The 15,855-nt window shown below is 34.7% G+C and overlaps 1 protein-coding gene across 6 annotated transcripts in view; it reads right to left on the reverse strand.

Annotated features, from left to right (window-relative positions):
- Positions 1–15,855, reverse strand: part of MAP4K5 (mitogen-activated protein kinase kinase kinase kinase 5) — a 113,915-nt gene that overhangs the window by 5,846 nt on the left and 92,214 nt on the right. For 5 of the 6 annotated variants that reach the window (XM_032244550.1, XM_032244549.1, XM_032244554.1 and 2 more), the window contains 10 exons: positions 14,022–14,101; positions 13,365–13,425; positions 11,469–11,471; positions 11,271–11,385; positions 10,855–10,913; positions 8,184–8,287; positions 7,620–7,797; positions 5,170–5,238; positions 4,615–4,707; positions 1,712–1,782 (listed from right to left, as the gene is read on the reverse strand). In XM_032244550.1, coding sequence (XP_032100441.1) covers positions 1,712–1,782; positions 4,615–4,707; positions 5,170–5,238; positions 7,620–7,797; positions 8,184–8,287; positions 10,855–10,913; positions 11,271–11,385; positions 11,469–11,471; positions 13,365–13,425; positions 14,022–14,101 — 833 coding nt within the window. The remainder of the gene's footprint in view (positions 1–1,711; positions 1,783–4,614; positions 4,708–5,169; positions 5,239–7,619; positions 7,798–8,183; positions 8,288–10,854; positions 10,914–11,270; positions 11,386–11,468; positions 11,472–13,364; positions 13,426–14,021; positions 14,102–15,855) is intronic. The other variant, XM_032244551.1, reaches the window with a different exon arrangement.

The following is a 15,855-nucleotide window of genomic DNA, read 5'->3' on the forward strand; positions in this document are numbered from 1 at the left end:
CCAGCCTGGCCAACATAGTGAAACCCTGTCTCTATTAAAAATACAAAAATTAGCTGGATGTGGTGGCGCATGCCTGTAATCCCAGCTACACAGGAGGCTGAGGCAGGAGAATCGCTTGAACTTGAGAGGCAGAGGTTGCAGTGAGCTGAGATCGTGCCACTGCACTCCAGCCTGGGTGACAGAGTGAGACTCTATCTCAGGAAAAAAAAAAAAAGAGTTAAAAATAGATATTTAGGATATGGAATCAATATTTCACGATATAGTAAGAAATAAGGATATTCGGTAGATTTCTAACCACAGGAATGACAAAATGAAAATAGCATTTAAGAATAATTAACCATATGATAATAAATAGGACTGTAGGTTTCATCAAGTGCAGGGACTTGGTGACATTTAGTGGCATATATCAGTAACTTGATAAACTTATATATTCAAAGACAGCTGATTTATGTCATTTCCTCCTGGAAGCATTCTAATTCTGCATTCACATAAGAGGTGGGAATATTCATTTATATATAAATAAGAGTATAGATAAAACTAAAGATAAATGCAAACAGAAGAAGTTGTTGCGCTTTAAGTAAGTTCACAAATTTGTTAGGCCATCGTTAGAAGAATCACACAAGTACTCACATAAGTGGCAAATATCTTTGTTAGTATTATCTTAGCTAGTAGGACTCATCCTTCAAGTTGGAAGCCCAAATCCTATCTCCTGCATGAAATATATCCTAATTATCTCAGCTAGAAGTGATTTAAAGAGACCCTTCAAATCCAGACTCTATCACTTGACTATTTATGTAACTCTGGGCAAGTTACTTAATCACTCTGTGGCTGTAAAAATGGCAATATAAATAGCATCTACTTCTACTGGGTTATTTTGAGCCTGAAATAAGCAAATATTTGTAAAATGCCCGGAACACAGTAGGTATTATACGAGTTTGATATTATTTGCAGTAATAGTGTCTTGAACATAGTTGGTAGTCAGTAGTTATTAAATGAGTCAATTTTCTTTCTTTCTTTTTTTTTTTTTGAGACAGAGTCTTGCACTGTTGCCCAGTCTGGAGTGCAACGGCGCAATTTTGGCTCACTGCAACCTCCGCCTCCTTGGTTCACACTATTTTCCTGCCTCAGCCTCCCAAGTAGTTGGAATTACAGGGGCACACCACCAAACCCAACTCATTTTTTGTATTTTTAGTAAAGATGGGGTTTCACTATGTTGGCCAGACCAGTCTCGAATTCCTGACCTTGTGATCCCCTTGCCTCAGCCACCCAAAGTGCTGGGATCACAGGCGTGAGCCACTGCGCCTGGCCAATGAATCAATTTTCTTAATTTCCCTTAGTCCTATGCTCTAGTATGTATTAATTTAGATCTTAAAATATATTTAAAAAGAAGCTACATATTTAGAGATTATGGAAAACCCTTATTTAGAAAAGTTTTACAAGCTTAGCAACCATATTTACAAATAACAAATTAAAGAAATCAAATTGTGTAAACCTATATTTTGCAATTCCTAGTGGCCATTGAGAATTTTTAAATATGATACAGAAGTGAATATATTCGAAGGGAAAATACTGGCTCTTTTGTTCTACCAGTTCATAGCATTAAAAGCACTAAACACAGTAATGTAGGTCCAAACAAGAAATGTATAAAATGAGTGTTTCAACATTTAAAATTGTTAGTGCGAATCAGTGGAGGTAATCTGAGAAGGCTTACCTCATCTGACTTGAAGCTTTTACCCTGCATCCCATGTTTCCAGAAAGCCAACACACTGTCTTGAAGACATACTAAAAATGATAAGGGAGAAGTGAAACTAATATAAAGCACAGAGCATTTCACTATTAATTTTCTCTATTTTTAATAAATGATAATTTAAGCCTGTTTAAGTGTCTACTGCAAAATTCCAATGTCTAGACCATTATTTTTCAACATTTTTGTGGCTAAAACATGCCTAAGCTCGAGTAATTTACTGAGGTAGGGTTATGCAAGCTTTCAAAGATAAATATAAAAGTTGTTCATTTAAATATGAACTAACTTCTGATAAGGTGGATGTTGGCATAATTAATTTCTTTTGTCTTAAATGAATAAAATCATAAAAACATATATAACTGGGCTTTTGCATTTAAAACATTGTTGTTTAAATACTGTAACATATTCAGAAGTAGTTTTAAACAAGCATCTTTTATTTATGTTCACATTTTCTGTGTAACAAAAGAAATTAAAAAAAAACAAACCTGACTGGGCATAGTAGCTCATCCCTGTAATCCCCACACTTTGGGAGGCTGAGACAGGTGGATCACCTGAGGTCAGGAGTTAGAGACCACTGAGCAATATGGTGAAATCCCGTCTTTACTAAAAATAAAAAAATTAGCCAGGCGTGGTGGTGTGCGCCTGTAGTCCCAGCTACTCAGGAGCCTGAGACAGGAGAATTGCCTGAACCCCAGAGGAAGAGGCTGCAGTGAGCCAAGATCACGCCACTTCACTCCAGCCTGGGCAACAGAGTGAGACTTCATCACAAAAAAATAAAATAAAACAAATGAAACTAAACTAAACTAAAATAAACCTGCCCCACAATCCAACATTTAACCACACATTGAATATTTAGGATCTGTGAGTCAATTCTTACATAAAATTTGTAGTATTTAACCATTATAAGGTAAGTATTAGAGATAAATAGATGTAGAAAAGCATAGTTAAAGGTGATGGAGAAAAGCCATTGAAAGTTACTTGTTTTTATTACACTATTGGCTTTTTGTAAAAAGTTAATGTAAGAATGTTCTGGGAACATAATTAAGCTCAATCAAAAATAAAGTATTTGACAAAGACAAATCACACGTTTCACTGCAAATAAAAAATCCAGTTACTGATTTTATTTTTAAGAGGTGTTGTAAAGGCATTTTTCCCCAGGAGGATTCTTGTAATTATTCCAAGGTTTATTGGCAAGAAAAGATGGTAGCCTAGGAGGAACAAATTTTTGTGTAACCAAATTACCAAAATAATTTGGCACATCTGAAAAAGTTGAGGTATCAGTGTGTTTCAATGAAAGTGAAGAGGAATTAAGGATTCTAATGTCAGAATCTCTCTCAAAAATATTAGAACCAAACTGGCATGTAATAGCTAGTAGGACATAAAGGAGTAAAAGAACAAACTAGTTTCCAAAATTCCTTTTGTCCTGACATCTACAGTAAGTTTAGGTTTTCTGCTTTAATCAAATAAATTTCCCAATCACAAGCAAAATATTTTCATGTAAAATGTCATACAGGGGCACAAACACTTTTTGTGATAGGGTAGAACTCCGATTGAGAGATATGTATTAATTTTTTTTTTTTTTTAAGAGAGAGGTTTTCACCATGTTGGCTCGATCTCCTGACCTCGTGATCCAACAACCTTGGCCTCCCAAAGTGCTGGGATTACAGGTGTGAGCCACCACACCCGGCCTAAAATATTTTTTAAAAATAAAAAAACTTTCTATGTAATGAAAATCATGTTTTTAAAAGTATATAATTATAGGCCAGACACAGTGGCTCATGCCTGTAATCCCAGCACTTTGGGAGGCTGAGGTGGGCAGATTCCCTGAGGTTGGGAGTTTGAGACCAGCCTGACCAACATGGTAAAACCCTGTCTCTACTAAAAATACAAAATTAGCTGGGTGTGGTGGTGCATGCCTGTAATCCCAGCTACTCAGGTGAATTGCTTGAACCCTGGAGGCCGAGGTTTCAGTGAGCCAAAATTGCACCATTGCACTCTAGCATAGGCAGCAAGACAGAAATTCCAACTCAAAAAAAAAAAAAAAAAAAGTATGTAATTATAAAGTACATGTTATTTTTTATGGCCCAAATAAAAATTGCCACCTTCATTGTAATGCTTTTGATTTATAGTAGAATCATATTATGAAATGTTTAAAAATGTTTCCTCTCATGATTTTTTTCACAAGTTTTGTCACTGCTGGGGAAAATACTGACATATGATCAATGAGCATGCAAACAATGATAAACTGTAATAATTTTCATCATAAAACCAATGAGTATTAGACAGTGAAACATTAACTGACAAGGAAGCAAATTAAATGGCATAAAAGTTTATAAGTCCTGCAAGAACTAGCTATTTATATATAAATAGATCCAAAAGCAGTAATATCAACACAGACCATCCAGAATCTTACATGGCAAAGAATTGTAGCATATCTAACACTGTTATTTCATCACACAAATACCTTCATGATTGGGAAAGAATTGGGAGAAGTATAATTCACTTAATGCAGCAAAGGGAATAATGAACAGAAATTTTAGAAGTGATTATAAGTTTTAAATATTCAGGAAACAACAATAAAAGATTTATTATGATCTCAACCTGCACTGTCCAATATGGGAGGAACCAGCCACATGTAACTATTTACATTAAAATTTGAATTAATTAAAATCTAAAAAACTAGTCATGTTCCAGGTGCTTAAGAGCCACATGTGTTTAATAACTACTGTATTTAAGAGCATAGACACAGAATATTTCTATCTTTACAGAAATTTCCATGAGACAGTGCTGGTCTAGACAACCCTAAGTACAGAATGAATTTTAATAATCGTAAGTATTGCAAACTGATTTATGAAAAAAAGGAGACTTACCTACAGATTCAATGCGAAAATCAAAACTTAACTCAGAGGCCAGTTTCTTACTTGATTTTAATTTTCCTTGTAGATTTACAATTTTTACAAATTCTTAAAAAAAAAAAAAAAAACAAGTCAAGACTGGACATGCAAATCTGCTAAAATAAATGTAACTTGATATATGTGGATTTTACATGGATATCATATAATATTCTTAATAAATTGCAACTCAAGTATACCAAATGGCAAAAAATACTGTAAGAGTGCCTCCACTGTTAAATGGCAATTCTGCTATTATTTTATTATTTTCTTTTTTATACAGTGTATATTAAATATTTACACTCTCATTTTTTAAAAAGCACATTTCTTCTTTAAAAATGGCTACCTTGGTGCTCAAATATTTAGCCATAAGAGGTGATTTTTTCCCCTTACAAATTACACATAAGTAACATTTTTAGTTAAAAAAAAAAAAAAAAGGTAAAATCTTGAATTATGGTTTAACAGAATAAATTCCATTAAAAGAACTGCTTTATCAAGTAGTATACTCAAAATAAACTTAAAAATAGTACTTACTGTCTAAACACACTAAAACGGTATCTCTCTCCAACTGTGTTACATGAATGGAATCTAACTGCTGGCTGCCTTAGGGAGTGAAAAACAGGTTACAATTATACTTTAAAACTTAGAGCCTAGAAAATAAACATAAATTCTGACTTTTGCTGTGATTTAAAATTGGTCTTTGAAATTTAACACAGAATTTATATTTTGTGATATTATCTTTCAAAAAATGCACGTAAATCAATTTAAGAGGACAACTATGTCAAGCATGGCTAATGCAGTTGAAAAAAACCTCAGTACTGCCTTTAATTAACATCTCAGCTAGCTCTCGAAAAGTAAGGTACAAAAATAAAATGAAGCAAAGGTTAAATACGAGGAGGAAAAGATGGATGCTACATATAATAGCTAGATTTTGTTCTATATTTTATATAGCCAATGGGAGATAGAAACAAGATCAATTGGGGAATCACAGCAAATCTTAAAAATAAGCCAGTGATTCAAAAAGGCACAGGATTAATAAAACAATGATTATTTTCTTGGTATAGGCATGTGTTTATAGGTAGGTGGCAGTTCTTTTACAAAGAGGACACTGAGTAACATAATGAACAATATTGTAACAAAATCCTTGCAGGGTACAACTCTCATCACTTTGCTGATATTTAAATGACTGCTTCTAACATCTGCTGATAGGTGTAATAACATTAAAAAATTTTGGTAAAACAATGCATTTTAAGCACTCAGATTGTTTGAATGGTATAGCTGACTCTAAGAAAAAAATTTAGATATTTAGAGCAGTCCTTCTTAATCTTCTTTTTGGGAAGCCTATGCATTGTCTCCCTTGAAAACTTCACATTCAAACATAAACACAGAATTTTATGTAATATTTTGGGGTATTTGTGGACCTTCTAAAGCCTACACATGGTGAAAAATCCAGATCTACAGAATGAATAAACTGTCCCTCAGGTAACACTTCAAAAATAGTTTTTCTTAGTTACTCTATGTTCAGGCATTCACTCAACAAATATTTACTAATGGTTGACCATATGCTAAGGACCATTCTTGGAGATGAGCACATTGCAATAATAAATCAGACTGAGCCTAAGAGAGTCCTGAATAGAAGTTTAACGCTACAACTTGCCAGTTCAATGCATAGCCTCTTAGTTCATACAGAGCATGTTTATAGACCAGTGCATACTGGAGCTGCTTGTACTGAGTTGTTGAATTTTCAGGAATTTTGTGAGCCAAATGACATCAGGATGATAGTTTGAAATTGCCCATGGCTGGAGTATTTGTACCACAGAAATAGGCAACTCTAATAAACAGTTGTACCCCAAAAGCCTATTGTTAGACATTTATTAGGGTATCATTGGTTCATACTGATTCTTATTTTGAAAGTGAATTTAGTGTAGGTTCTATATTATAATGAGTTCTTGTAACTTAGCCTATAAATAATCAAAAGCCAAAGGTTCTTTAATAAGAAGCATTAAGCATCAAACTTATAACACATGTAACAGACTTCTTCGAAAGGCAGTAAAGAATACAACAGTGGTGAGTAATGAAACAGCCATCACTAAAGCTTGCTTGACATATGTAAAAATGGCCTAATAAACCTGGATTATAAATGACCAAATAATGCACCAGCACAACAAACAGGTAACTGGCAAAATGAGACCACTCCCCACCCACTTCACATATTATGCAGATTAAAAAAAATGATTTATTGAAATGATTTGTTCTAATTTTAAAGTCTAGGAATAAACTTCCCATTTTTTTTTTAGATCTTTTACTGAGGTATGTCTGATTTAAATGGAAAGGCTCAGAAGCCACACCTAAGAAGCCTTTTCAAGTCTGAAAATCACATTCAATGATTCTAAAAGTAAGCAGTGATGACAGAATAAAACACGATAAGGGAAGTTCTTTGCTTGAGAAGCTGGTAAGATTTTAAGAACTGCTTAGAACTTGGAGAGGCTGAGGCAGGCGGATCACTTGAGGTCAGGAGTTCAAGACTAGTCTGGCCTACATAGTGAAACCCTGTCGCTATCAAAAATACAAAAAATTAGCTGGGCATGGTGGCGGGCACCTGTAATCCCAGCTATTTGGGAGGCTGAGGCAAGAGAATCGCTTGAACCCAGGGGGCGGAGGTTGCAGTGAGTCGAGATCACGCCACTGAGCTCCAGCCTGGGCAACAGACTCCATCTCAAAGGAAAATGTATTTACTTAGCAAGTCCAAGATTCACTGGTAACAACTAAGACTTTTTCCTGTCAGGAATCATTAAAATTTTCGTTTGTTCAAATAATTTGTATCAAACTACCCCTGACAAATAGAAATCACAAATATATGTACATGATTCTATGGGCTTACTTGGGAAACTATGTTTTGAATATTTACAAGAGCCCACACTGCTGTTTTGCTTCTTTTATATACAAAAGTATCAACATTTTAACATAAGGTAAAAAATACTTACCTGCACCAATTTCTGTAAACCATGAAGATGCAGAATTCAAATTGATTGTCTCAAACTGAACTACCTGATTTGATTCAGTGCCTTTGCTAATAGCTACACAGACCATAGGGTATTCTTGTTCTGGTATCACCAGCATTTCAAAAACATTCAAAGGACTTGGCAAAGGAAAATCAAAGTGCTGAAAAAAATAAACAATAGAGCCATAATTTAGAAAAACAATCTCCCCACTCATAACATTGCTGAATAAAGTCAACAGAAAGACTCCCATCTTCTTCATTTATCTAATTCTGAAAAGGACTACCTCTAAGATGATAAGGATGAATGTTCTATAAAAATGTGCTGCAGAGAACTGGTCATATTAATCTCTATGACTGATAGTTCTGGAAATTTATTAATATCAGTTAAAGAGTAAATTTTAAGAACACAAAAACCCCTAAATCAAATAAACAACTACAAATAACTATAAATGTTCTGACCCTAGATAGCAGTACTGGGATCTTCTAATTTTAGTTTCAGTTATACACCAGCGTTTTCTAAACGAGAAAAATGTGAACAAAATAATACCTTTATCAACATGAATTTCTGCATTGGCTCATACCACTGAAGTAAAACAATTCCAGACTGTAAAGCTCCACAGAGGTATTTATGTCCTGTGTAAGGGTTTCTGACTGAAAAGAAATAAATAAAAAACCAGACACACTCAAAACACTGAATACTTTTATTGTATCTGTTAACTAGGATGACAAGAGTGGGAGGAAAATAAAAGAGACTGTGTCTTTTCTTTTGGTTTCATTACCTTTTCCATTTTATTTTCTTATCTCAATATTAAATTACATACGTTTACTTCTAAACAACTTTAATATACCAGGTTCTTAAACACAGGAACTTTTTAGAAGCACTAATATACAACCTAAAAAGCTGTTTTTTCTGTTCTTCCCTTCCTCTCTTCCTCCATCTTTCCTTTCTCTCTCTCTCTCTTTCGGGAGACAGGGTCTTGCTCTGTCACCCAGGCTGGAACGCAGTGGCACAATAACAGCTAACTGCAGCCTCAACCTCCCAGGCTCAAGCAATCCTCCCACATCAGCCTCCTGAGTAGCAGAGACTACACGTGTATGCCACCATGGCCAGCTAATTTTTCAATTTTTTTTTTTTTTTTTTTTTTTTAAGAGATAGGGGTCTTACTATGTTGCCCAGGCTGGTCTTGAACTCCTGGGCTCAAATGATCCTCCCATCTTGGCCTCCCCAAAAAGCTGTTTCTTAGTAAACTGACTGAAAGAATGAGTTCTGACAAGGTCTAGGAGGCAAATGAAATGCATCTCGTCTTGGTATAGTAGTGTACAGATGTCTACTTAAGATGAAAATAATTTATCTTGTATGTATTAATTCATCTTGACCTTCCTTCACTCAAATCTACAAAAATTCATATTGCTCTTTCCTTCTCCCTAATTTGATTTCCACTGATAATTATAATCACTGATTACAAGAATAGTTATTTGCATTAATCTCTAAAGTATTTTATGAATTTATATCTTAGATTGTAAGCTTCTAGGCCTTTTGTGCATCACACATCTCGGGAATCTGATAACAGATATTGACATGATTCTTCCTAGAAAAATAATCATATAGTGTGCTTATGTTTATAGCACATTTGCGGTTAAATGTTTTTGTTTTAGAGTATGGACTATGCTGTGAAACTATTATGTGGCACAAAGATTATTGTGTAAGTTCAAACAATGTGTAAGATCAAACAAGAGAATAAATAAGAAATTAGGAACCCAAGATCTGAAGTCACTGAACCTGAATCTGATTTCTAAGTTCTGTTACTTACCAGTGACATAATCAGTATTATGGAGTTGTTTAAGGTTTAAACGAGATAATTATGTACTAAAGAATTTAACCTCACCCAAAAAAGACATCTGGTCTCTGTCCTGCTTCTGGGGGGTAATTACTAAGTCTTTGGAATGTCACGCTTGACAGGACTGTCTTTGTCTGGGGGGCTCTGAAGGTCTAGGAGGTCACTGGATAATACAACAATTAATGATTTAGGATAGGGACTGGCCACACTGGATAGTCTTAATGTGAGGGCTAGTCATGCCAGAAATGCCAAAAATGCGATTTTGGGTGGGGGCTTTCGGTCATGCAGCATCAGATGACCTCTAGAGGGGATGCAAACTGAGATCAGCAAGATGGTTATCAATGTCTTTGTGATGAAGCCCCAGTAACAACTCTGAACACTGAGGCTTGAATAAGCTTGTGGTTGGCAATCGTTGTGTGTACTGCCACATATCAATGCTGGAAAAGTAATGCTATCTGTTATTCCAAGGGAGAGGACAACAGAAGCTCCACATTTGGTACTTTTCCTGGACTCTGCCCTATGTACTTCCTCCCTTGGCTGATTTTAATCGGTATCTTTCCGTGTTCTAAATTGTAATCATAACTATGAGTACAGCTGCTTTCAGTAAGTTGTGTGATACCTTCTAGCGGATTTTTTTATTCTGGGGGTAGTTTTGGGAATCTCTCAACTTGCAGTTGGTATCAGAAGTGAGGGTGTTCTTGCGTGAACTGTTCCCTCTAACTTCATAGCTGGCTCAATTCCTGTAAACATGTTCATAAAACACTGGTAGTAACTGGTAGATGGCTAATGTTAAATCAATAAAAACTAGAATATTAGCAAAGATACAGTCTCAGGAAACTATGCTCTGAGAAAACACGAAGGTTGTTATTTCTTTTTTTTTTTTTTTTTTTTTTTTTTTTGAGACAGAGTTTCGCTCTTGATACCCAGGCTGGAGTGCAATGGCGCGATCTCGGCTCACCGCAACCTCCGCCTCCTGGGTTCAGGCAATTCTCCTGCCTCAGCCTCCTGAGTAGCTGGGATTACAGGCATGCGCCACCATGCCCAGCTAATTTTTTTTTGTATTTTTAGTAGAGACGGGGTTTCACCATGTTGACCAGGATGGTCTCGATCTCTTGACCTTGTGATCCACCCGCCTCGGCCTCCCAAAGTGCTGGGATTACAGGCTTGAGCCACCGCGCCCGGCCGAAGGTTGTTATTTCTAAGCATTTCTATGCCATCTATATTCTTGTATTTCAATTCAATGACAGCTTAACTTCTTACTAAAAACAAATTTTAAAAATCTACCCTCCACCTTTCTATTTGATTCCATAAGGCTCTTCAGGTAATTTTGAAGATGTTAAAAGTTTTAACCATTCAGTTTGAGAAATACCATTTACTCACCTATGCAACATTTGTGGCAGCCTTTTGTATCAGGAATCTTTGTTGTTAAAGCAAATTTTCTGAAAACATAAGACAATATAAATGTACTCTATGGCGGTGGTTGTAATACAGTGATTTGTAAATCAGTTGCATCAAAATCAGGCAGAAAGGAGCTTAAAAAAACTGTCTTGGATCCTGACTCCACACTCTCTGATCTAGGACTGAGGAAGGGCCTGATAATCTGTATTATAAAACTTCCACAGTTGATTCTCATGGTCAAGTTCAGAAAACATTGAGCTTTTCCAGATATAAAGCACTTTAGTGTAAACTACCTTTGAAAATTAAGGCAAAGTATTTTACTGGGCAAAGAATACTGGCTATTTTTAAAATAAACACTAATTCCCCTCATTCAGTAGAATCAAAATGATATTTTGTACCTTGGTAGTATGCGGTCTGGAAACCTATGAGTTTGAATATGGGCAGCTAATCCTGGTTTTTTGGCATGTTCAAACAAAGCTATAAGATTGTGAGAGTAGAGTTGAAAGGTTTTTCCTACAAAAGAAAAACAGGTTGCCTTTTAAAGGATCATTTACAGAAGAGAAATACAATTTTTGAGAAAAAGAAAACATATTTACCTTCTAAAATGAGGAGTCCAGTAATGTTCAAAAAGCCAAGCAAAATAGAAAAACACATACAAAAAAACCCTCAGTTAATACTATTTTGAATGACAATAGATAAAATGTTTTTAAATTAATATATAATTTTAATTCATAATATATAAATTAGGTACATTGTAACTAATAGGTGATCTAGGCAGACTAAACCTTAATGATGCCAGCAAAGAAAAAGAAAATGTTAAACACTATTGTACAAAATCCTGTGTTACAGATTGAGTTACAATGATGTACATGTGATTATTTTAACACAATATGAAAAATTCTTTAAAGCTATCTTATCATTATTTCTCTGAGACAGACCTATTTATCAAGAACTTAGCAAATTACCTTGGATTAAAAATCATTGTGAATGAAGTCTTATATAATATAACAGATTGAAATACTTAAAAAGTAAAACCAACCAATATTATAAGCCATGATACAAGGGTAACACGGCTACTATTTCATATAATAAAAAACACGGCTGTATTAAGCAAGACAGATGGATATGGTAAGCATCTTCTGATTTCTCATTATACATGGTATGATAATATATAACAATACAAAACAATATTTATCTCTATTATTAAACATACATATATATACACACACATATGTACAGTTTTATCTTCAACAAAATTATATGTGCTTTCTCAGAACAGAAATATTCTGCCTAGACACTAACCACCCTTCCTTTCTCTACTTCCTCTACAAATAATTTGCTACCCAGCTAGCCGGGCAGCTAGACACACACATACATGCATGTGAATGTTTTCTCCTATTGAGCTTTGCTACTTAAGATGTACCCTGTGTAATTTTTAAGCTTATTTCCCAAAACAAGTATGAGTAGGGGTAAAAGCAGTAAGAGAGTTAGAGAAAAGTTTCTACATATACAATTCATAATTGTTAACTCAAACAGAATTGGCTTTATTTTCATAACAGTAATATGTTAATATTTTACCAAACAAAAGTAAAAAAAGATTTGGAGGAATATTCTTTTGAGGACCCCAGCTTTTTAGAAGCCATTTAACACACAATCAAATATATGTTCTCCATAAACAGTGTCATTAGCTCAAATATACAGATTCTTAAAAATCTTTATTATACAGAAATAATAATAAACTATCTTGTACTCTACTACCAAAATGAAAGCAATCAGTAAACTTCTTGGTAGATCTAAAATATAAGGAAATATTTTTTTCACAGGTAAGAGTTAAAAAAAAAAATCCTTTAACACCACGTATCCACCCATTTACCCCTAATAATAACCTACAAAAATAGGTTACTCTGGAATCTTGTTTAGAAGACTTTAAAGAATCAGTCCAAGACAGTTAATATGTGTCCATAAAAACATGAATGTCACCGACAAACACCTGTATAAGACTACAGTTTACTAAGCACTCTGGATATTATCTCATTTAACTTTCACAACCTCATAAGGCTGTACTATTACCCCATCATCCTCATTTTATAATTAAGATAAATGAGGTGGAGAGAGGGTGACTTGCTCAGTATGGCAGAGAAAGAAGAGTGTGATCCTCTGCTTCTTTCCTGTTACTTCCCAAAGGAGGGCACAAGCCGTGATAGTGATGGTGGAGGAGGTTGAGTGGAAGAGAATGGCCACTAGTGGTAAGCACTGTGATACCCTTCAGGTGTCTAGATGCTGGGTGGGTTTGGAAAGTGCAGCCCTAAATGAAGACAGGATCCCTTCCCAAAGTTTCTTCCCATTCTAGGTGGGTAGCAAATATCGACAAGTCCCAGAGTTACTATCTTAGATTGGTCATCCATAATTACAAATAACATTTAAAAACAGTGCAGATTGAAATTATATTTCTCTGCTTATCTGTGGTTTATTTTTCATCATCACATACATACCTGATAATGACATTAAAGTATTATTGATAACATACAGCCAAGTACACTTCCGTGGAAATAACTAAGAAAAAGAAAAATAAGATAATCAAGATTCTCTCATTGTCATTATTTTAATCTCTTAAATTAAAATACTAATTGAAATAGTATACTATCTAAAATAATATTAAAATAACTATTTTCTAACTCTCAGGTAATTACTAAATCTTTAGGAAAAAAAATCTTTCAACATGAACATGTAAAGAGTACAATTTTACCCCTTTAAATATTTAAATCATAAAAATTAAAATTGGGGCTGACCAAGTTAATTTAAATTAAGATACTTCTTTATTCAATTTGTCTAAATTAATTTTTTTTTTTTTTTGAGACAGAGTCTTGCTCTGTCACCAGGCTGGAGTGCAGTGGTGCAATCTCGGCTCACTGCAACCTCTGCCTCCTAGGTTCATGCAATTCTCCTGCCTCAGCCTCCTGAGTAGCTGGGACTATAGACATGCCCCACCATGCCCAGCTAATTTTTATATTTTAGTAGAGACAGGGTTTCACTATGTTGGCCAGGATGGTGTCAATCTCGTGACCTCGTAATCTGCCCACCTTGGCCTCCCAAAGTGCTGGGATTACAGGTGTGATAAATTAATTTCTTGAGTTAAAACGCCTAATTACCTGTTCCATCGTTGCCTCATGTAGCTCATTGAGATTCAGTGTGTAAATACCATCTTCAGTTCCAAAAATAATGTACTGATCTAAAATAGTTGAGATAAATTACCAGAATATAGTATCATCTTCTGAAATCATTCACTAAAATAATGACTACATTGTAATGGCATTAATAATTTGCCACCTATCCAATCTAAAATAAAATTATTTTCTATAATTTGTATCACCTTCTTTACTTCTTTCCCCAATTCCTTTACTTTTTACTTTTTAATTTTTTTTTTTTTTTTTGAGACGGCGTCTTGCTCTGTAACCAGGCTGGAGTGCAGTGGCGCAATCTCGGCTCACTGCAACCTCTGCCTCCTGGGTTCAAGTGATTCTTCCGCCTCAGCCTTCCAAGTAGCTGGGACCACAGGGGTATGCCATCATGCCTGGCTAATTTTTTGTATTTTTAGTAGAGACGGGGTTTCACCGTGTTGGCCAGGATGGTCTCGATCTGTTGACCTCATGATCCGCCTGCCTCAGCCTCCCAAAGTGCTGGGATTACAGGCTTGAGCAATTCCTTTATTTTTTAAAAGCAGATATATTCTATGTTAGACTAACTCACTCTGACTTTATCTTACTACATAACCCTGCCTTTCAATATAATTTTCGTATTTTAAGATTTTTAAATTATAGTTACAAATTTTTGCAAGATGCCTCAATATTCTTTTGACCAAGGAAACAAAAAGTTAATATAAATTATAAATCATGACACACCAGAAACAATGAGCACACCTAGTATCCAGATCTTGGTTTCTAAATATTACTTTCTATTAAAAAGAACCAGAGCTTCTTGGAGAAAGACTGATTCAAATTCTGGGGCAAGAAAAGTAGATGTTGAGCACAGAAATTGTGCTATGCCAGAAAATAAAGAAGTGCTAAAAAAAATGATGACATTTCAAACAAAAGAACACAGATGTTCCCACTGCTCAAAAATTCTGGAACAATTTAAGTGTGAAAATAAATAATAGAGATAGATAGTCTCTCATGGAATAAAATAAGAATTCATAAGTTTAAACTGATATAAATAAACATGAGTAAGTGGGAAAGAGAAACTGTCAATGGATGTCAATGGATGCTAAACTGAGTGGGTGAAAGTGTGATGAGCAAGAGGATATTTAGTATCTCAGTGCATCTCCATATTAACTACCTACAAATCAGAAAAGGAAAATTAGTAACCTGAGAATGGAGAAAGCTAGTGAACACTACCTTAACCAATGGATCAATATTAACATTGCTAGTATCTGGACAAACTGATAACATGTATCTCCTGATACGATGTACTGAGAAGATGCACAGTAACATTTCTGTGTTATTCCCAGCAAAAATGCATAACCTGATTCAAGCATGAGGACTCATCATACCCCAATTAAGGGACATTCTACAAAATAAGTGCCCTCAAAATGTTGAGATCAGAAGTTGAGGAATTGTTTTAGACTAAAAGAGACAAAAGAGATATGGAAGCTAACTGCAGTATATGATCTTGAATTAGATGATAGACTGGAACAATAAAAATGGGATGGAGACTATAAAAATATTATTGGGACAACTAACATAATCCAACTATGTATTAGAAAGCAGTATTATGCGAATGATAAATTTCCTGATCTTTATAATTGTTCTGCAGTTATATGATTCTTGTTCCTAGGAAATACACCTTGAAGCATAAAGAGTACAGGAGAGGAACATATTTCCAACTTATTCTCAAGTATTAAAAAAAAAAAAGTATACATAGTGGCAAAACAAATGGGGCAAAATTTGATGATTTTTGCCTGATGATTAAATATATAGGAGTTTCTTG

The sequence above is a fragment of the Sapajus apella genome, unplaced genomic scaffold (assembly GCF_009761245.1).
Source record: "Sapajus apella isolate SASKATOON/1434 unplaced genomic scaffold, GSC_monkey_1.0 scaffold55, whole genome shotgun sequence".
Taxonomy (NCBI): domain Eukaryota; kingdom Metazoa; phylum Chordata; class Mammalia; order Primates; family Cebidae; genus Sapajus; species Sapajus apella.